Source organism: Rattus norvegicus, chromosome 1 (genome assembly GCF_036323735.1).
Source record: "Rattus norvegicus strain BN/NHsdMcwi chromosome 1, GRCr8, whole genome shotgun sequence".
Classification (NCBI taxonomy): Eukaryota; Metazoa; Chordata; class Mammalia; order Rodentia; family Muridae; genus Rattus; species Rattus norvegicus.
In genome coordinates, this window is record NC_086019.1 from 235,787,007 (window position 1) to 235,808,486 (window position 21,480).

Consider the following 21,480-nt stretch of genomic DNA (forward strand, 5'->3'; position numbering starts at 1 on the left):
TATGATGGAGCAGGAGGAAAACAAGAAGCTGACCCAGCCAGGAATCAACCCCTAACCTCAACTCCACGCTCCGACCTATGAAATGAACCAACGCGCGCTTAAAAAGTAAAAATACAAACAGACTTTGTTGCGTTATTTAACGTACGGTAAGTGTTGGCCCTCTAGGTCCACATAATACATTATCTTTCTTGAATTAGGTCTTCACAGAGACACCAGCCTTAAGTGACACAAAGGAGTTTTAAAATCCCAATTAGTTTGCTGTCCTCTGTTGATATTATTCTGTTTTTCTCTAACCAACAATAATGAATAACCCACAAATGCTAATGAATAACTAACTCCTTTTGTCTCCAAGGACAGCCGAGCCCAACAAGAAATGTCAGAGGGCCTGAGGTAAAATAAAAACCTTTATAATGAAAATCTTCCCAATTATACAGTCCTCTGGGTACTACACATGCAGAACTGTCTTAAATATTTAAATGGTCGTGTCAAATGTGCTTAAAGTGGGGATCATAAAATTGATTTCCCTGATGCTTTGAAAAATGAGTTTCTACAAGTCTAATTACAATGAGCTCTGCTGGACCAGGAAGCAAGGATATGCTATCGCTAGTGCAAAATGGGTCCCCACAAGTCATAAACCCAAGCCAGGCTAGCAAATTGTCCTGCACACAGTGCCTCTCTCATAGGCTGCCCCCTGAGGCTCAGAGGGGGAAATGCTCATCTCCACACATTAAAAAATGACCCTGTGTAAGCAACAAACTTCAAAACCCATTTCCACCACTTCAGAAGCGTTACGCTAAAAGTAGACCCCTCCCCGATTTTAAGTCAGAAAGGCAAAATGGGCCCTGACTCGGGCTCCCTCTGACCTACAATGAGGAGGAACACAGTGGCGTGTTTTCACCGCAGCTCTTCTTCCAATACATTCCCTGACTCTATCCATGGGCAGAGCTTGGAAGTGCTGGCATCTCGGAGGTAGGAAGGATGGCCTTTCCGACAGCTCTCCAAACATCCCCACTAAAAGGGACTTGAGATTTGGGTGAAAGTGGGCGATTTCAGGTCTAAGGCAGGGAAGTACCAGTGAGAGGCAAAAAACATCTTGTCACATCTGAAAACAGGAAGTGTTTAATGGGAACATGGTTAAAGGACACAGGAACTGACCTCAAGAGGGTTCCTTTGGCCATATTTGGGTTAATTCGAGCTCAGAAAGAATTATGACAGGAATGAGTCACAGAGAACCATTTTTTGAAGAGGCCCTGAGTGAGTCTCCTGTGATTCGAAAGAGACAATGGAGCCTCCTCTTCCCAGCAGCTACGGTCTGGATCCAAAATTCCCCACAAGATGCACATTTGCCCGGCTAGAGGGTTTCTCTGGGGAGGTAATAGAATCCAGGACATACTGTCAGGCTGGCAGACACAGGTCACAAAGGGTGTGCTGGGAAGGCTCTAAACTCTGACCAGAACGTGTCTCCTGCTCTGGCGACAGTACAAGGAACCGCGCCCTCCTACATATATGTCCAACCTGCTCCACCATCATGAGAGTCTTGGGGAACTGTGACCTGAAACAAGTCCTTCCCCTCTGACATCTAAGATCTATCAAGTGTCTTGTCACTGTAAAACACCAGATGATAACCACACAAGGCCTGAGAACATAGGAGACCACCATCATATTCAACCAGGAAAACCTGACATAGAACAGAGGGGAAGCCATGAGAAGCTAACAAACGTGACCTCTCTGACTAACTTTTACAGGATACATGTCCACAGTGCAGTGGTCTGCTGTCAAGCCCAGGTTCACTCACAGATTACCTATTCCATATTCTTCTTTTTAATGTGTGTGTGTGTGGTTTCCTATGCGAAGGCGTGCACTCATGCATGTGGTATACAGTCCAAAAGTTAACATCGGATGGCATCCTCTATCCTTCTCCACCCTATTTTTGAGACAGGGCCCCTCTTTCTGATCCTCAGGCTCACCATTTTGGAGCTCAGGGGATCCTCCAGTGTCTGCCCTAGCACACTAGGAGTACAGAAGCACTCCATCACACTTGGCTTTTACAAGGGTACTGGGAGTTTAGACTCAAGTACTCATGCTTGAACGGCAAGCACTTCGTTCAGTGAGCCATCCCTCCAGCCCCAGTTTAGCCCCATATTCTAACCTGAATTAGATCATGAAGAAAGTCAGGCCAAGCATCCTGAGCAATGGACAGCTCACCCGAACCTACACACACACACACACACACACACACACACAGGCACACACAGGCACACACAACCACAAACCACATACAGGGCAGGGGGAAGGGGAGGTCTAGATAAAGAGCCTGAAATATTGCAATAGCTGTATGTAATAAGCTTGGACTTAATTAGAGCTGTCAAAATTAAAAACCAGCAAGAAAGGTCACTTGGATTTTAAGTGGAGAGAGGAAATAATTTATGGATAAAATATAAAACAATAATGAAAAATTAATTTCATCATGGACTGCATATTAAGATATAATTGTACATAAGTGATATTGTTGTTTCTGAGTTAACTTCCCAGTTATGCCGAACAGGTATTTGGGTCTATAAATGAAGAAGGCCAACTTGAAGATTAAATGTCACTTTTTTTCTGGAGTGGTTCAATGCACTTGATTATATATATATATGTGTGTGTGTGTGTGTGTGTGTGTGTGTGTGTGTGTGTGTGTGTGTGTGCCAAAATGCTAAAAAGTCAAATCTATTAATCTATGTGTAGTGGCACATGTCTGTAAGCTCAGCACTGTGGGGAGCCTGAGGCAGGAGGATCACTGAGTTCAAGGGCTGTCTACTGAGTTCCAAGCCATCCAGGGCTACACAGGGAAACCTTGTCTCAGAAAAAAATTAGTCAGCTAATTATTTAATTATAATAGAATGCAGAACAAAATGTAAATCAAAAAAAAGAAAGAAAACAAACAACAACAAAAAAGAATGAAACACTGAGACCAAATAATGAATTTTGATCATTAAGAAGTAGCTTATTAAAAGACTGGTTAGTTTAAGTAGGGATGGGGCTCCCAAGAAACTGTTTAAAGGGGGAAAACAATCATTTTTTTCTGCCTTTCATCCTTCCTTCCCCCTCTTCTCAGAAGGCAAACTCTAGTCAGAGCTGGACTGAGGCAGCCACTGTGCAGCCAAGAGGAACACCCCACAGTCCCAGGCTTGACAGTGCAGGGCTGTACAGCACAGCCAACACTGACCCAGCCATAAGAAAAATGGCCTCATGACAGGCCCTGGGCACTCAAAGATGTGGCCAGCTGAGCGTCTCTTGTGTTTTTATGGTGGCCTCGGGCCCACAGAAACACCTAACGGCCACGTTTATTAAGGAGTTAGGTGTAAACACTTAACAGCATTTATGTACTCAAAACTTATTAGCTGCTTTAAAGTGTAATATTCATAAATTAGAAGAAAAAGAGGCATACCTGTTTGATTCTTGACTAGGCACCATTTCAGGAGGCTATGCTCCCTGTGGTGTACTCTGCCACTCCTCATGCCTTAGGATAAGGCAAATGCCTCCAACCTCACTGCCTGCTCACATCTACTTGTCCCCTAAGGCTGTAGCAAAATAGCCTAGGGCCATGACTCCAGCCTGTAGTCCTGGCATTCAGAAGGCAGAGACAGGGGTAACTTCCCCAAGTTCAAGGCCAACTTAATCTATAAAGTGAATGCCAGGTCAGTCTCTTGAGACTCTCTCAAAGAAAACCCCAAATGTTAAATAATTAGTTTTTAAAATGAAAAAAAATAGCCACCAAACACCAAAACTTTCTCACCTCAAACCAGATCTCTGTACCCACTGAGTACTAGCCTCTTGCTCCTGCTTTACGATTCCAAGAGCCTATATGAGAGGACGCCTATGCTTTTGAAGCTGATGGAGTTGATTTAGCACAGTTTACTCAACGTTTACGGGTCGGCGTATATGCCAGAATTCTCAAGCTGCATCTCCACGCATCTTCACCATACATCTACGCATCTCGTGACAGACACTTGGGTATCCGCCTTCTGGCTACAGTGAACAATGCTTTCAGGAATGGGAATGAGAAGAACTTGCTGGGGTTGTAGCTCTTCGAAGATCACCAAAAGGATTATTAAAAAAAAAAATTACCACGGAAAGTGTCCATCTCTGCTAGCAAGATGTTTCCCCGGTAAGCAAGGAATGCTCTATAACTCTGATTCCTCCAAAATATTAAAGTTCTGTAGGACTCTTTAAGTTCACTGTGGCGCACCAGTGACCTCGTGGTATCGTTTGGAACTCGTGTCACAGGATGCTGAAGCCACTGTTAGCTGTGTTTCTAGGTTAGCGGAATGTAATGTTTAACCAATAGACTTAACATTCAAATCTACACTCCCCACAAGTCTTCCCTGGTAACAATTCTCAATCCTTAACCTCTCAGGATACAGCTCCAAGAGTCAGGACAAGAGCTCTCAGGACTCAGGAAAGGCTCTTTCTTACTGCTGTGTAAACTGTGCCGTGCCACGAGGCAATTAATCTTGTGCGAATCTTTCTGGACTAGAAGGTGCGTCAATGTTTGGTAAAACATTCTCCGTTCATATTGGGGAGTTTCTGGGTGATGCACATCAACAGGCTGAGGGCGGGGAGTGCTCTCCTTGGTAAGGAAAGACTTCCAGTTCTTCTGACGCTCTGAGAAAACAGCTGATTCTTTCCCACATGAGGGGCAGCCCTTTCCTTGCCTATTGCCTTTGAACTAACTGGAACACTTGTTTCTTTTTCTTGCCTTTGGACTCACATTGAAATAATGGCTCTTCCTGAGCCTGGAGACTGCCCGCCTTTGGACAAGGACTGGTCAGTCCCTCAGCTCTTCTGGTACTCAGTTCCTCAGCGCAGAATGGAGTTAAAGCACCCACTCTCCCATTGGCAATTCCTTATAGTAAGTCTTCTTATTTGTATACATGCACTCATGCATGTGTGCACACACACTCAAACATTACCAAGCTCTTTTTTCTGGGAGCCTCAACTACTACTCCCAGAGTTACACACTGCCCCAGGGTCAACACAGACCCACAAATCTACACTTCTTAGTGTATCACTCAAGACTCTTGATCTGTTGCGTTCTGTTGGCTCCCCTCCAGTGTCAGCTCTGATACAACGCTACACCTCCAAGCCATGTGGAGTCAGGTAGAAATCTGCACCCCTCCAGGCCTGGCTTGTGCTCATTCTCCCTACCCAAAACAAATGCTAGGAAGCTCCCTCACGTGCACACATGCATGCCCTGCCTGCTCGTGCATGAACACACTCATACTCTCTCGTGCATACATTTGAGGACACTGCAAGGCTACCACCTCACGTTCCAAATGTGCGTGCTTAGAAATCCTACTCACCACTAGATCCACCTATCACCGGGACAGGGAGCCCTCTCTGTGCTCAGATATCCTCCTTTTCCCTTAGCTCCACCTCTCAGGAGAGTACGGAGCCCTCTCAACATTGACAGACCGGGTTAGAGAGGTGGCTCGGTTTGTAAAGTGATTGTTGTGCAAGTGTGGGGACTTGAGTTAGGATTCCCCAACACCCACGTATGTGCCAGGAGCAGTGAGCCATGTCTCTAACCACAGAGCTGAGGAAGCGAAGATGAGAAGCGCCCTGGAAAATGCCGTTCACCCTTCTAGCCAGAGAGCTCCAGCTTCAGCGAGAAACTCTGTCTTTTAAAAACAAAAGGAAGAAAGAAAGAAAAAGTGAAGTTGGGAAGAGGATGAGGAAGAGACCAACACTGACCTCTACTCTGCACATGTATGCACATCTGCCTGCACATGCACACACGCACTCTCACACACAAAGGCTACCACACTATTGTGAGTGTGTCCCTCTTTAGAGTGCCCACTGGGCTCTCTTTTTAATGGCCCATGCGTTTCCTTGACTCTTCAAACAACATGAGGGGAGGACATCTCAATGGCAAGTCTTTCAGCACAATAGATCCCCAACAATATAGGTTCAATAATTATTTGCTGAGTAACGATCAGCTGGAGCTGAAGCAATCCCAGACCTCTGGTTATTGGCTTGACTTATGAATTCTGTCAAGATCTGCAGAAACAAATCCAATCACTTCTGGCCTCACCAAGACGATGGTATCCAAGATGCAGAACTGAGAGGAATAACTTCAGATTGTCCTCTTATCTGTGAGAACTCAGTTGCGCTCCAAGCATGTTGACGGGAAGCCAGGCACTGTCTGCTAGCGAAGAGCCAGCAAGCCTCAGGGGAAGAACTGGGAAGCCGCACTTGCTCTACATGCCTTACAAGATACACTGGCCCCGATGACTCATTCAGTTAGGCTCATTTAACCCAAGTTCCTGAAGCACACTTTAAACCAGGGTCATAATTATGACTTCTTCTATCAAAGTAATATCGAAAGACTGACCTCTTTCTTAGTGTCCCCCAAAGTGCTTGTTCTCTTCGGACAAATCAACCAGAGCACACACCCTGGACTGTGGCGAGCAATCTCTGAGTCTGTGCTGGAAAGCATCCACACATGCTGACTGACACACACATGATATGAGAAAGGCAGTGTATTAATTAATATTACCACATCACCATTGTCAGTCACGTGGACATCCGTGCCTATAAAAGGAAACTACTGCTGCCTAGTCAAGATGGGACTGAGAGGTGTCACTGGCTCAGTGCCTCTAAAACCAAACACTGGAGTTCGGTGGGAAGAAACTCAACGTTCTACCCCATGGCCCAATAGCCTAACAGTAGCAGACTATTCAAGAAAAGGCCCCCAGGCAAACTTTATCTGAACTTAAATACTAGCACCTCTAGGAAAGCAAACAACTCCAAACGGGACTTAGACTAAATATAAGTAATTAAGAAAAAAAAGGAAAATAAGAGCATAAACAAGGAATATAAAGGCTACATGTATGTTTACTGCTGAGGGTTTTTCTTTCTCATCTCTTCATTTATGGTTAAACACTCCATACACCGAAATACACAGACACTAAGACAGGTAAGTCTTTGGCTACATGTCCACCGTGATTCACCATCCACCTTAATTACCAGGGTGAATGGCTATCCGGAAGCACGCTGCCAACGCTACTGCGCTATAAACTCATTTAACACGAGTCGGTAAAGTACTTTAAGACTGCGGAGTGCCGCTTTACATTAAGAGCTGCAGTTATGTAGGATCCAGGCTCTCTTTCTTCCTAGCCTAAGCACACACACCATGTGTGATGTAAACCCATTAAGGCCGCACGAGTTAGTTGCTAGAGAGAGGATGGCGTTCAAATAGTTTGTTAGTCCTCAACGACTGCTCTTTAATTTGAAATATAGGGTAATCCAATCACTACTGAATTAAAAACACATGCTGAACTTCAAATTAACCACATTTTCTAGTCTCTCACCCATTTTAAATATACGTTTAAATCCATGTCTGGGGCAGGGCTCCTTGGAGTAGCAGCTGCCGGGCATGCCACTGTGAGCCATGGTCTTCGTCCCCAGTGTAAGGGGGAAAGTTATGCAGTATTCCAGCTTGATCTCCCTCTTTTGATTTCCCTCAGCTCTTCTTATATGTACTGACTCCTCCTTTGCCTGGGTACTAAAATGATTCCTTTTTGATCCTCTCCTCCTGGTCTCAGCTTTTCTTCTAGTGTTTCTAAAACCAGCTTTGATTCTGGTTAGGCCCTGTCCCCTCCACTGCCTGTAGACTCCACTCCTCCAGCCCCATAAGCCAGGGCAGAGCCACATGGATGCAGAAGGCAGGCTTTGTACCCAGCTCCTGCCCAGTCATCACCTTCCTCCCTATTTCCCTTCTAAGCTAATCTGCTTTACCTTCCACTCTGCCTCAATTCTGAGACACGGCTCATTTGTACCTATTGTTTACACACTTGTTCAAAAGTGGGCGCCCAACCCTTTGCCCCAAACATGAGACCGTGAACCTTGACTCTAATACTGAATTGTGTATATTTTCTATAAAACTTGCTGGCAGTCAGCAGATATGGGGCAGATGAAACGTTCCCAGTTTTAAGAGATTCCAAAGTGACAATCCTACCTTTCTCTGGATTTGGAGAGAAGGGGTCTCCAAATTCTTGCTGTTTGGGCTTTAAAGTATGCGATGCTGCCATAACCCCGGCCTGGGTTACCTGGAACTGAGGCTTCCCGTTGGCTAGTAACTGTCTCCTGGGGCTCAGGGCAGGCAGATGGATGGGGCTCGCAGCCATGTTGCTCTGAGGAGCCATCCCTGCTCCCGAGGACATCTTGAGGTGAAGACTGTTAGCAAGACTTCCAAGAGTGGGGCTCGGTGTGCTGGCACAGGAAGAGGAGCAGGGAGTGCCTGAGTGAGCTCTGGCGGGAAGGACATGCTGGCCACTGAGTAGCCCGGGCCTCTGTGGGGTTCTTGATGTCCGGTGGAGATTCATGCCACATGACCTTTCATTCATTCTGAAAGCCCGGAGGCCACGCAGATCAATACCCAATGGCACTATTGATTCTTTCACGGCAAGGCAAGGAACTTATCCATGGGATAGGTGATAAGTCTGTTTAAAACAAAAACAAATGCAGGCATTGGAGATGGTAAAACTGAAAATAAGATACAGTCATCTTTCAACTGGTACAGCATTTATACCGGGGCAAACTGGCCTATTCTGTAGCACAAGATCATAAAACACACAGCTCCTCGGCAAGGACTCTTCGCTTCTGCATTCATGGGAGGCTTAGAATATGGATCACTGCATTGATCTGGGCCTTTCTCAATACGGTGCTCTTGGCAGCAACCAACAGTCCACTGATGACTGCTTGCAAATTGAAACCTGCTCTCTTCCCGGAGGGATCTGTCCACACACTTCATTTTTGCTACAGTGTGTGTTTGGAACTTGGATCGCCACCCTCTGAGAGCTGGGAGGCTGAACTTTTGAGGTTCCCAGTGAACAATTGCAAAGTGAACACAATGTTCCTTCTGAGAGGAACACTTCCATAGTGCCCAGATTTGCAAAGATCTAGGCACGGGAATAATAGTTTTCATATAATAACCTCATATTTAAATAATTACAGAAGCACCAGGGCCTTGGATTCATATTGATCCTAAGATATGGGGACAGAAAACAGATCAATGCCACAGTCCTCTGCCTTCTTTCTAGGTGAGGGTGTGGGGAAGGAGAATGCTATAAACAATACCTCCTGGAAAGCACAAGAGAGGGGTAGGGGGAGGGTGCACAGTATGTTCACAAGAAGCCCTACTGTGTTGCCGTATATACCATACTGTTGGGGGATCTTCCAATGGGAGCAGATATGTCTACAGAATGCCATTCTCTACTACTTCTGTGTGGTGTACTTCAATGCTCCCTGGTTCTACATCACTAAGGAAGGCTCTTCCCTCCCTAACAGGTCATTCTGCGGTGTAGCCGCAAAGAGGTAGCCAGGTGTCAAGGTGCCACCTCTACGATGTCTGAAACATCCACAATCTGTCTTCTACAGAGACAAGATAGTCACGGGAAGCAACTACAGCTGAACAAACACAGAAAATGAAGACTGAGACTATGGCAGTAACATCCACATGTCCTCCATTGTATGAGTCTTGGGATTTCTTCCTACTGTATGATCCACTTGGGGTCCTGAACAAATATCTCAACTCAACTCAACTCCTAAATAAATGACCTCCCGGATCATCATGGGAAGGCTACCAAGGACATAAAATGATTTCAAGGGAATTGTTTCTTTCATCAAGTTAGAGAATAAAAATGTCCACTATGCTGTCCATAAAGTTTGCCACGTGTGCCTATGCTGAGACTCTTTGTGTGTAATCTAAATACAAAATTTGGAATGCACTCTCTATTTCTCTACTTGGCTGAAAACTCTCTCCAGCATATAGCACTCTACCATCACTGAAGGTCCCAGACAGACAAGGAGGTATCCTACCCTGCATGCGTGAAGTTCATTTACGATACTGTAAGAACGGAGCCTGTCATCAAACCGGCTCCAAGTCTGCTCTTCTCTGAGAACGGGAAACTCCCGCACTTTGTCGGCTGTGTGTGCATGGGACTACAGCTTGTTACTGGTCACTCTCTCCCTCTATTGTTGGAGCGGGAGCAACAGTAAAGACCGTTAGCCATTCTCCGCTCATTCGTGAAATAGTGGTTTCTGAGCACTCTGAATTTTTGTAGGAAGCATTTATTCACTACCCGTCAAAAGGGGGGGGAGTAAATAATTAGGCCATGCTGACAAATTTTTGAAATCGAAGAGTAGTCCAAAATGGCTAGAATCACTTAAGCCACATCCAAGTGGCAAGTGTCAGCAGATTTGTTGACTGTGGTCATTTCTGTTTTATTTTGTTAGAAAAGAGTCACTTCTGCACAGTGTCACATACAAGAACTGTCATCAAAATCTGGATCGAAAAAGCATTACTCTGTATTCCAGCATCAGGCTCAGTCATTAAGAAGTGTCAACCAGAAGGAAATTCAAAAAGCTAAGGACAGAATTAGGCATGAGGCACTCACACCTGTATGGATTACACAACATTTATTTTGCTTTATTTTTTTATAAACCGTATTCCTATTTGAAACAGCCTTAAGTATAAAGAAGGGGAAAAGTGTACTTAAAAGACAAAGAGGCAGCCAGACGTGAACAGCATTTCTTCTTTACACAAAACCATGCCTGAAATGGAAGAAGCACATGGAAAATATTCCTGCATTTACAGTTTTCACATGAATTATGTCAACAGATTTTCAAGCATTAGCTACTAGTACATAGAAGTCAATTTTGTTTACTCACAGTGTAATATTTTATATACTTCTGCACTAAGACATTGATCGAAATATGTCAAGCCCACAGGGTAACAGAAGAGCAGTAAAACCACTCAGCTTAGGTGAGACTCAGGCCTAAGCATCAGTGAGGAACACTGGAGGAGTCAAGATGCTGGGGCCTACCACGGTAAGTCACAAGCTCCCTGAACCAACTACTCTCCATCCATCAAACCCTGACCATAATCTCTATGGTCCTTGATATTCTGGATTTCTCTAATACTACAGATAAGAAGGATTACTTTAAAACACTCAATTACTAGAATAACAAACTGATATGAAGAATCCATTTTTTAGCAGTTAAATCTAGAGGAATTTCTCAGCCAAAACAGGGCACACTCTTACCAATACAATTCAAGCAACAAGGCGTGTATGGGAGGAGACAATGGTAGGCAAGAGTGCCCTCCTCTAACATCACACACAAAGACAGCACTAACCAGGTAAAAAAGGAATACAGCATTAAATGAATATTCTGAGATGATAAAAATCACAGTTGTAGTATCCTAAACTTAACCAGAAAAATCCCGCTGAATGGACCTCTTTTCAACAAAGATGTATTTACTTGTATTTTATATTTTCATGTTGTATTTACACCATGTACCTGACTGGTGACCACAGCACCCAGGAGACAGTCAGATCCCCTGAAACTAGAGTTGCAGACTGTAGTGAGCCATGTGGGTGCTGGGACCTGAACCTGGGTCCTCTCAGAGCAGCCAGCACTCTGAACCACTGAGAGATGTCTCCAGTCCCTCTTTTTATTTAAAAACTTTCACAAGCTTTCCATCCTGTCTTATGGCCAAATACTCAAGACTACCAACAAAAAGGGAAACATGATGTTTAAAGGAAAAGGCAAACAGCACTCAGAAATATAAATTTCAGGTGTTTCATATCTGATGCTTTGCCGCATTTAGATTTTTATACCCACTGGTTCTCACAATGAAAATGTTCACTCTGCAAGGCCCTGGGTTCGGTCCCCAGCTCCGAAAAAAAAAAGAACCAAAAAAAAAAAAAAAAAGAAAATGTTCACTCTGCTAATGAGTTACTAAATCTTTCCTTTTGACCACTTCCAAACTCTTAAAACACACTCCTGCAATTCAGGTCGGAGAGGAAATGACCTAACCTCCAAGGAAACTAAGGTACAAAACCATTTCATAATGCCACCCGTTTTCTGGGAAAGCATTAACTTTGATCAAAATATTAAATCCCAATTCCACCTTCTCTCCAGGGCTCCGGGAACTGCTCCTTATGCACTGAGACAGATTAACAAATGAAAGCAATGTTCACTCATCCATTTAAGAAAATTCCAGAAATAAGTTCCACGGTACCTATTTACAGCCCTTTAAAGGCCCTTTCTTGGTAAACGTCATTAATAGACTCATCTAGAGTCATAATTCATCTGATGAGCCAGTTAATTATTAATTTTCATACATCATTTCATTTCCTTAGGCTAGGTTTATTTAGCCTTTGTTATATTTTCCATTCCTTATGCTGAAAGCATTTTTTTTTTACCCTAGACAAAAAAAAAAAAAAAAAGAATCCTGTTAGTGAAGCACAAAATACCAATCGGGGAGCAAACGGACCCTGAATATGATCATACTTACACATATGCATATATGTGTGTGCACATTTATGGTATTTGCTCCACCAAGGACTTGTGTGTGCATGTGTACACTCTCGGTTGTGTGTGTATGTGTGTATGTGTATGCATGTGCATGCACATGTGTGTCTGTATGTGTCTAAGCCATCTATGACATGTTACTCTTTTCATTTTCCCCTTTTGGGTCAATGATTGCATAATTTCATTAAGTGCTGTCGTTTCAACTTCATTGCCTTTATCGTTTAATAGGCCCATGCTATTCTCTTGGGTTTCTCCTGTTACAGCTTTTGTAGCCAGAAGAATATAGAAATGAAAAACCTATTGATGGATATTTCAAGTATTCTCATGCACGGCTGCAGTGGGAAGCACATTTCGCAATTTAATCAAGGACAGATAGAGCTGAATGTTCTTATATCCCAAGAGTTCATTTCAATAAGCAGAATGTACCTTGTTCTAACACAGGTGACTGACTCCTCAGTAAAGACTGTATAAACAAAAACCAATCATGTAAGTCATTTTATTGGCAACAATATAAACACAGCTATATTAGATGTCACCAATAAATCAGAGCGATTCTTGTCTGCAATTTCAACAAGAGGAAAGTGCAAACATGAGTCCATGAAGCTGGAGGATATTATGGAGGAAATGTGTCAGATGTGGACAGTACCATTTCTCTAGACAAAACTGGAAGATCACAGACTATGCTGAATAGATTCACAGCAACGCATAGTTTATTCCTTGTGTGGGTTCATAGCTGTCCTCGGGGAAGCCTACAGAACCACAGAAGTGACACCAAAAGAAAGCTGACTCATGTTTGAGCTGTAGAACAGAAACGCAAAGAAGTGTAGATCTTTTCACTTAAGTATCCTCAAGGCCTAATGGAGATATTAGGCTGTGAGAATATTACCATATTTATTCTGAACATTAGTATGTTACTCAAACAATACAATCACTGGTAGCATGAAATCAGATGAATCTCTCTTTGACACTAAGTCATAAGACAGTGAGTCCTTTCACCAGACCCCTTAGAAAAGACACTATAACCTACATCAGGGACTCTCGTAAAACCAAACTCTTGCCTTTGATGTAAGTGTGGATCCGAACTCCGAACTAATCCATGACCAATATACTTTACCTATTCTAACTTTTGTATTTATAAGCTGTCTCTAGAGTGAAGACAATTTTTCTTAAGCATGTGGAATAAAATAACTGGCAGTGCATTTTTTAAATTTAAGTCTGTAGTTATGAAGTTCACCATATGGGTAGGAAGTATGGTCAAACGAGAGGAAAGGACGAAAGGAGGCAGGGGAATAGCCATCTAGTTCAGGAATCCATTCTAGTTAGTCTGAAGGTCAAATGCAAGATCCCCACAGTGGTTGGGATGATGAGGACAGTGACTCCAGAACAGACGGCTGGTAGAAAAATCGGACATTTCAGAGAGACACTGCAGGAAACAGTAGTGAGACTACATAACTCAGCCCATCCCCCAGAATGCATTACCCACACCTCCAGTGTCTATAGGACTTTCACAGCCTCAAACTCTACCAAATGCCATTGGGTTTAGCAGTAATTACTGAAAAGTGTCTTCTTACTTTGCCTCATCTATGAGTATAGAAAAGTCTAGAGAGCTGTGGCCTTACAAAGAATGGTCAATCCACAAAGTAGTCACCATGATTAAAAACAAAAATTAGAATGAGCTTGAAACCAAGAAAACCTTTTTTTCCCAGCACAGAAAAAAAAAAAAAAAGTTCAGAGAGGTACTCGTGGACTGGCTCAGCCTAGCCTAGGTTGGAATATGCTGACTTTCTAGGCCTCCGGTTACCAAAGTACTCATTTTAAAACAGTGTTCTACAAACTGGGCTGCAATCCACTGATGGCCTGTGGGGTCACTTCCTTAGTAGGGAAAGCATTTTTAAAGAATAAGATAAATAGAATAGGCCTTATATGTTTGAAGCTATCGGAGTACATCAGGAGTGATGGTCAAGAGCAGGCATCCACGTCTGTATGCAGATAGTGAGTTTCGGATAAGACATGCACTGTGTTTTATGGTGGGCCGTGCAGCTAAAATGAAATGAAACCTAGTGTCAGAAAACCATTTGGACTTCTTGCTGACCCAAATACCTACACACAGCAACTGTGGGCATACCCAGAACTACAAAAATACCAGAAATACCAAAATAGCGTAAAATAAAGAAAAGATATGAAAGTTTGACAGTTTGGCTTTGGTTTGTTTCTGTGTTTTGAGACAGGGTTCCTTTGTGCATCCCTGGCTGGTCCTGAAACTCACTCTAAATCAAGCTGGCCTTGAACTCAGAGATCTCCCTGCCTCTGCCTCTGCCTCTGCCTCAGCTTTAGTAGTTGTTGTTGTTGTTGTTGTTGTTGTTGTTGTTGTTTTGGGGGTTTTTGTTGTTGTTATTGTTGCTTTGGTTGTTGGTTTGTTTCGAGACAGGGTTTTTTTCCTCTGAGTACCCTTGGCTATCCTGGAATTTACTCTCTAGACCAGATTGGCCTTAAGCTCACAGAAATCCTCCGGGCCCCTGCCCCTCCCCCACAGCACTGGCCCAGCCCCCATGGCCAGCAGCTCACAGAGATCTTCCTGCCCCTCCCCCACTCCCCCACCCCCGCCCTCACCTCCACCTCCCCCACCCCAGTGCTGGGATTAAAGGCAGGCACCATCACCAGCCAGCCTAGCTTTTTTTTTTTTTTTTTTAAGATGAAATAATACAAAGCTAATTCCTATCACTGCTGTCTATCACAACAGCAATCAATCATGTGTGCTGAGAGGCAGCCCCCAAGCAACTGACAGAAACAGTTTCAAAACAACTCACAAAGGGATCTAAAGAAACAGTGAAGAGATGAAGAGTACCTGACCGGAATTCTTTAAAGGACCTGGTTCAGTTCCTAGCGGCTCACCGGGCACCTCATAGCCCTCTAACTCAGATCCAAGGGATCAAAACCAAAACAAAACAAATAAACATAATCTTGCCTTCCAGACCTCAGGGATGCATGTGGTGAACAGACATAGATGTCTGTCCTCAAAGTGAAGCCATACCCCTGATAGTATAACCAGAATATGGAATTGGCTGTTAAGTTAGCATGGCTCGATTTTTGAGGACTACGTCTTTTGAAATGTGTTCCTAATATGAGTGAACCATCAGATCCTGAGATGAAGAATCTGAAACAGGGAAAAAATGAATTCATCCCCCATGACGTCACCCTGAATTAATTACACCTGCACTACTGAGGAACTAAGTCCCCACATGGCCATCATTTGCGACACAAAGGCTTCTTTAAAAACAAAAAAACAAAAAACGGGGAACCTGGCTGGAGAGTGTTCTTTGCAAAGAAAATATGAAAATCCATCCTCACACAAAGAAGTCCGCAGAAAGTGAACTATGCCTAAATGAAAAGAGGGCTCTTTGTCCTTTGGCTGGTGGAACCTACCACTCGGTCCACAGGAATGGCTATTGGTAAAGCTAAAAACCACAATTTTGTCCAAAGGGTAAGAAACAGCTACCTGCAGAAGACTCTAGAAGCACAATTGGCCATTCAGTGCGGAAGAGTCGAGCTTGTTAAAGAATGTCTGTCACACGTAGTGAGTGATTTCTCTCCTTCGCTGTAGTTACCGCTTAAAAGTAACCAGGGTAAGTATTTTTAGTCACTGGTAGACAGACATTTTATACAAGTTAAATCTGTTCACTGACATCAGGGAAGAAGTATGAATGTCCACAACAATGACTAGGCCTTTACCCAACATGACAACATATTTATTAAAAATTTTGTCTAAACCTTCATGGATGACTCAGCCGAGTTACAGACAGGAGTGGAGCTTATTGGTCATGCTAAAAAGGCTGGGAAAACATTAATCTACTTCTTCACACACAAAAACAGCAAGAGTCGACCTCAGTCTTCGCCTCCGGTTGGTTTCTGTGTACAGTGTTCATCAGGCCTAGAAATGAAACCTGGAGGCCCTGGCTCAGGAGCGTAAAAACCACGGACGTTCAGAAATACTGGTCACTTTATCAAGGAGCCCGGGACAAGGTCAGATCTTGTGCTCATGCCTATCTGCCCATCTCTGGTTCCGTAAGGCTTACTCTGCCCCTGCAGGAGGGTGCAAGGCTTTCATGTTCTTGGCCTAGAGATCACAGCAGACAAGAATGGCCCCGTGACTTTCTTCATCTCAACTATGCGCTCAGCTGTGTGGCGTCTGAGACTCAAGCCCTTGCAGACAAAGCGACTAATTTTTGTTCTCAAGACAGAATATAATTGGGTTGCTGCTCTGACACACTGCCTTGAAATCTGCCTCCAGAGTTTCCCAGAACCCTTTCCTTTTCTACAGTGTACATATGGACGGACGGACGTGTGCAGACTGAGTGGAAGGGTGGATTTGCATACGCATGCGGAAACCAGAGGGCAACCCTAAGTGTCAAACCCAGGAATGCAGTCCACCTCCTTTAAAACAAAGTCTCTCCTGACCTAGAGCCTGCCAGTTAAGCCACACCAGCTGGCCAGTGAATTCCCCCTGGGTCCCCTTGCCCCTGCTTCCCCAGCACTGGCTTTGCAGGGGTGCAGCACGCGAAACATTTTACCTAGGCTCTAGGAGCCGGATTCTGTTCGTGCTGAAAGAGTTGGGAAAACATTCATCTATTTCTGCACATGGTCCTCACGCTTGCAAGGCAGGCGTTTTACCAAGTGAACCCCCACCCCAAAGCTACTCTTTCATGCCCTTCACCATCCTACGTTGGTCTCTCTGTCTCTTATCTGTCAAGTGGGGCTACTCATGCCAAGATATAACTGCTCACAACACTACAGAGTGATACGTAAGAAGACGCATGTCATCTTAAGCACAGTGCCAAGAACATACAAGAACTTGTTAACTTCTTTACTCCGTGCAGGCTGTGTTTCACATCCCTACCATTCTACAGCGCATGGGGATACCTGCCTGTTTCATTTCCCCATCTAATTTCTCACTGAGTTTGGTGGTTAGGTCTAATTTACCTTTGAACTCACCCAAGCTCTTGTATTTACAGATTGTCCTGCACTGTCCTTTACACCATATATATATATATATATATATATATATATATGAATGAATGATACGTATATATATGATACGTATATATGATACGTATATATATATATATATGCATGCTGTGGGGTGTCGGCCCCTCCTACCGGGGCTACCAATATATACTCTGTAGCATTTTTCCTGCTCACCTGGAGTCACACCAAGCATCTTAGTCATGTTGGTACCAGACTGTCACCAGGTATAGATAGGACCCATTCTACATCAAATTAAATAATGCTTGTCTCCAAGCCAAACTGTTTCCATCTCCTTTTTTAAACAAAAAAATTAATTTGTCTGATCTGTTCTGTGCAGATCAAACAAAGCTAGAACTATTTCCAATAGTAGGAGATACGCATTCAATACAGGAACATGGGACATTCTCCACCTTCCCGACACTATGACCTTTTAATATAGTTCATGTTGTGGTGACCTCAACCATAAAACTACTTAATTGCTACTTCATCACTGTAATTTTGTTACTGTTATGAATAATACAAATATCTGATATGTAACATCCCAAGGGGTCGCAACCCACAGGTTGAGAACCACTGCCTTATACGGCAGCCACTGGCGGTGTCTGTGACAGATGTTCCTGGGAGGCTGGTAGGTTGGTCGTGTCCTGTTTATGAAGCTAGCAGGTATGTTCTTCCATTTCGATATTTTTTCTATCTCAACAAAAATATCAGCCTGTGTGTCAACTACACCTAAAGTAGGTAACTAGGAAAACTTGAAACTGTGGCATCTTTTAATTCAGTTTATCTTAATTCCATGTTCAATGATGCATTTTGTCTCCTCCTTGAATTAAAAATTGTATTAAGACTACTTATGTGCCCTTTTTTTCCTTTTACTTCAGTCCTGATTGAGTTTATGAGGAAACATAAAAGAGTTAAGCCTGTATGTATTGATACTTTATTTATAATATAACTTCCTCTATAGGAAAATAATTGCAGAAACTCAGGAAATGACTTCTCAACAAAAGCTAAGCTGAGCTCTGGTGCCTCTTCCTGGATCAGCTCCTTAAAAGTAACTCTTGCCATCTTGGAGAATTACAAAGTAACAGTCCAACTATAGTGATCAATAACTAGGACTCAAGAAGTCAATGTAGACAGTATGACCTCAGGCCTACTTTACTGGCAGTAAAGAAGGGGGCTAGTGAGTAAGAGAACAGTGGCCTATCCTCTAAGATTGGACAACCCTGTCTGCCACTTACATATAGGCAGAGCTTTTATAAAACATCACTTCCATTTATTCAACTCTCCCCGTTTGTTTTTGGTCAGGCAAAAATTCAACCCACAAGGTAGACTCCAGAGTCCATCCAAAAAAAGTCGCTTCTCTTTTGGAATGAGGACCAACCAACCCCATGTGTCCAACCTATGCTAACCTGAAGAACACTGGTAGAATCACCAATGAAATTGGCCAATACAGTGGAAGAATCGATGACTTGAAGGAAGGCCACTCGTCCTGAATTGACCCCAAGGGAAGCAAGGGGAGAGGCAATCAACCCAGCGAACACAGAAGTAATTACTCAAGAAGACTAGAGTCAGGGTTGGGGATTTAGCTCAGTGGTAGAGTGCTTGCCTAGGAAGCGCAAGGCCCTGGGTTCGGTCCCCAGCTCCGGAAAAAAAAGAACAAAAAAAAAAAAAAAAAAAAAGAAGGCCAGAGTCCTCCTGACAGAAAAGAGATGGACGAAGTACCAATAAGAATGGGAATAAAGCCTCCTTCAGTTCAAGGGGGAGGGGGCTGGAGTTGGTCTCAGAGAAAACTGTGGCAGATTCTAGTAAAGGCATTAATGTCAGCAGTTCTCACTAGAGAGGAAAAAGGGAGGAAATGCCCTCTCACACAGTTCTCTCTCTAGATAGTTTCCAGGCACTGTTATTCTGCAAACTTTTGCAGGTTGCACCTGTGTTGTGTAGCCTCACTGGAAACAAAAGAGAAAAAAAAAAGAGTAAGATTTAAACTAACACAAATTCATTTTTACAATGAATCAAAGTTCCTAATTTAGTCTAAAAGTTGAAGTCCAATGGGCAAGGAGACATTTAGGGAACCGGGCCTGGCTACTTCCCAATGAAGAAATCGTGACTCATCAAAGCTTCAGAACAGACACAAGAGAGTTTGCATTTGTCTTGAGTTCGTTCACCTTTGGGCCAAGAAATGCTCTCAACTCTGAGCTTCAGTGTTTTTCCTGGATGCTTACGTTTGGCAGGGGTTCTTGGGCAAAACCCCTTGAGTCTCTAGGTCTTGCTTTCCCCAGGTCCTGTCTGACTTTTAACAGTTCCTGATTGAGGTCCCAAAACCCTAAGAGAATTGGTCCACTGGGGGGAGCTGTATGAACTTTTTCCTCACCAACTCTAGGGCCACTTGAGACCACTACCCCCAATTGAAGAGATGTTGAACTCCTAAAGCTCTAAGGAATTGGGAAGGTGTCCACTCCTGGAGAGAGACCGTTGGCAATCGCTGGAGTGCTGTCCCTGCAGGCACTGCTCCTGAGAATTCCGGAAGTGACCCCCTACCCTGTATCCCATGAGATCTAGCGGATGTCAAGAAAGACAAGCCAGGAAGGGAGGTACATGGAGCAGAGGATCCAGGAGTAGCAGAGGGGCTGCGAAGCCAAGATGTGCGTGCAGTCCGAGCCAGTGGATGAACAACACTCCTAGGGTCCTCAACACCCTCCCCCAAACCCCACACCCACACCTTTGCCCCGCGGGGGTCTTGGGTCCTAGCCCTCGGGCTCTCCGGAGGTGCGCGAGGGGCGGGTCCGGAGGTGAAGGCTCCAGGGCCCTTCGTGGTGCTCCCTGCTACCAGGCCGCCCCCGCTCTGCCCCCGCCCCCCACCCGCGGCGTGTCAGCCAGCCAGCAAGTGAGCGAACGCAACAAAACAAAACAAACTCGTGCCGGCTTCCTGTTGTGCAACCTCTTACTGAGTAAGTGAGGGGCTGAAAGGCCGCCGCCAGCCGCCAGTTAGGAAGCTGGGCTGCGGGGGACCCTGTTGGTGGGAGCCTTCGGGTACATACAACTCTGCACTATGTCCGTCCCAACTACGGGACGACTGCCCTCCCCACCCCCAGGAGTCTCGTTTTGCTGTCGCCTCCCAAACACACTAACAGGTCTAAGGACGCGACCTCGCCGAACCCTTTTGCCAAAAGGAAGAAAAAAAAAAAGGAAGGGGGAGAGAGAGAGAGAGAGAGAAAGAGAGAGGGGGGGGGGGGAGAGAGAGAGAGAGAGAGAGAGAGAGAGAGAGAGAGAGAGAGAGAGAGAGAAGAAACCTCCAAGAAAATAAAAGAAACCTCCAAAAGTTCCTCCAGGTACCTACTTGAATCATCCATACAATGACAAATCCTACCCGGTCAAGGTTTTCAGACACTTGGGTGAATTCCTCGTCCCCTGGGCGACTTGTCAGCTCTAGTGAGTAACTTGGAACTGTTGCTTGGGGCAAGGTGTGTGTCTAGAAGAGCTAACAGCTCACTCACGCTTTCCAGAAATGGTCCCGACCAACTTCAAAATAGACACAGGGTCATTTATAGGGACCAGAGCCTTGAAGCCGGACTCGAGACTGAGACATTTCCCAAACAGTGCTGACATTTTGTCCCCGGCCCATAAAAATGTAAACGCTAGGTGACAAACCCGGCGGGGAGGGCTGGTGTCTGAATGTGTCTGCGAGTTCGTGGCGTGGGAGGTTACAGTTGAAAGCTTGGCGGCTACGGGTCAGTGCCCCGCTCCTAGCTAGTAGCTGTGCCCCCAAACCCGAGGACCTCCCAGAACAATGGGGACAGCAACTTGGATGAGATGCAAAAGTAGAAAAATAGCTTTCGTGGCGCTCCACAAACACGTGGAAGCCGGAAAGACAACTACAACCCCAACTGTGAGCTAAAGACCTCAGGCCACCCCATCATTCCCCACTTTGCCAAAGTTTCCCAAGGTAGGACCCCAGTACGCGCCCTGTATCTGGCCCAGGTTGTGTAGTCTTCTGGAACCTGTATTTTCTATTAAAAGTCACGGAGACGCTTCCCTCATAAGCGAAACTTCCTCACCTTGTTGGTTTCCTTTCTCTCTACACTCGCGCGCTCTTAGGCA

At 44.5% G+C, this 21,480-nt stretch overlaps 1 protein-coding gene across 5 annotated transcripts in view; it reads right to left on the reverse strand.

The window, feature by feature from the left end:
- The window catches only part of Glis3 (GLIS family zinc finger 3), a 419,850-nt gene that overhangs the window by 397,440 nt on the left and 930 nt on the right, over positions 1 to 21,480 (reverse strand). For 2 of the 5 annotated variants that reach the window (XR_005499631.2, XM_039101395.2), the window contains exon 2: positions 8,003 to 8,486. Coding sequence is in view for 1 of the 5 variants with exons in the window: in XM_039101395.2 (XP_038957323.1) it covers positions 8,003 to 8,390 (388 nt within the window). In the remaining 4 variants the exon portion in view is untranslated. Of the gene's footprint in view, positions 1 to 8,002; positions 8,487 to 21,480 lie in introns of those variants that run through there. The other 3 variants (XM_039101397.2, XM_063281030.1, XM_039101396.2) reach the window with 3 other exon arrangements.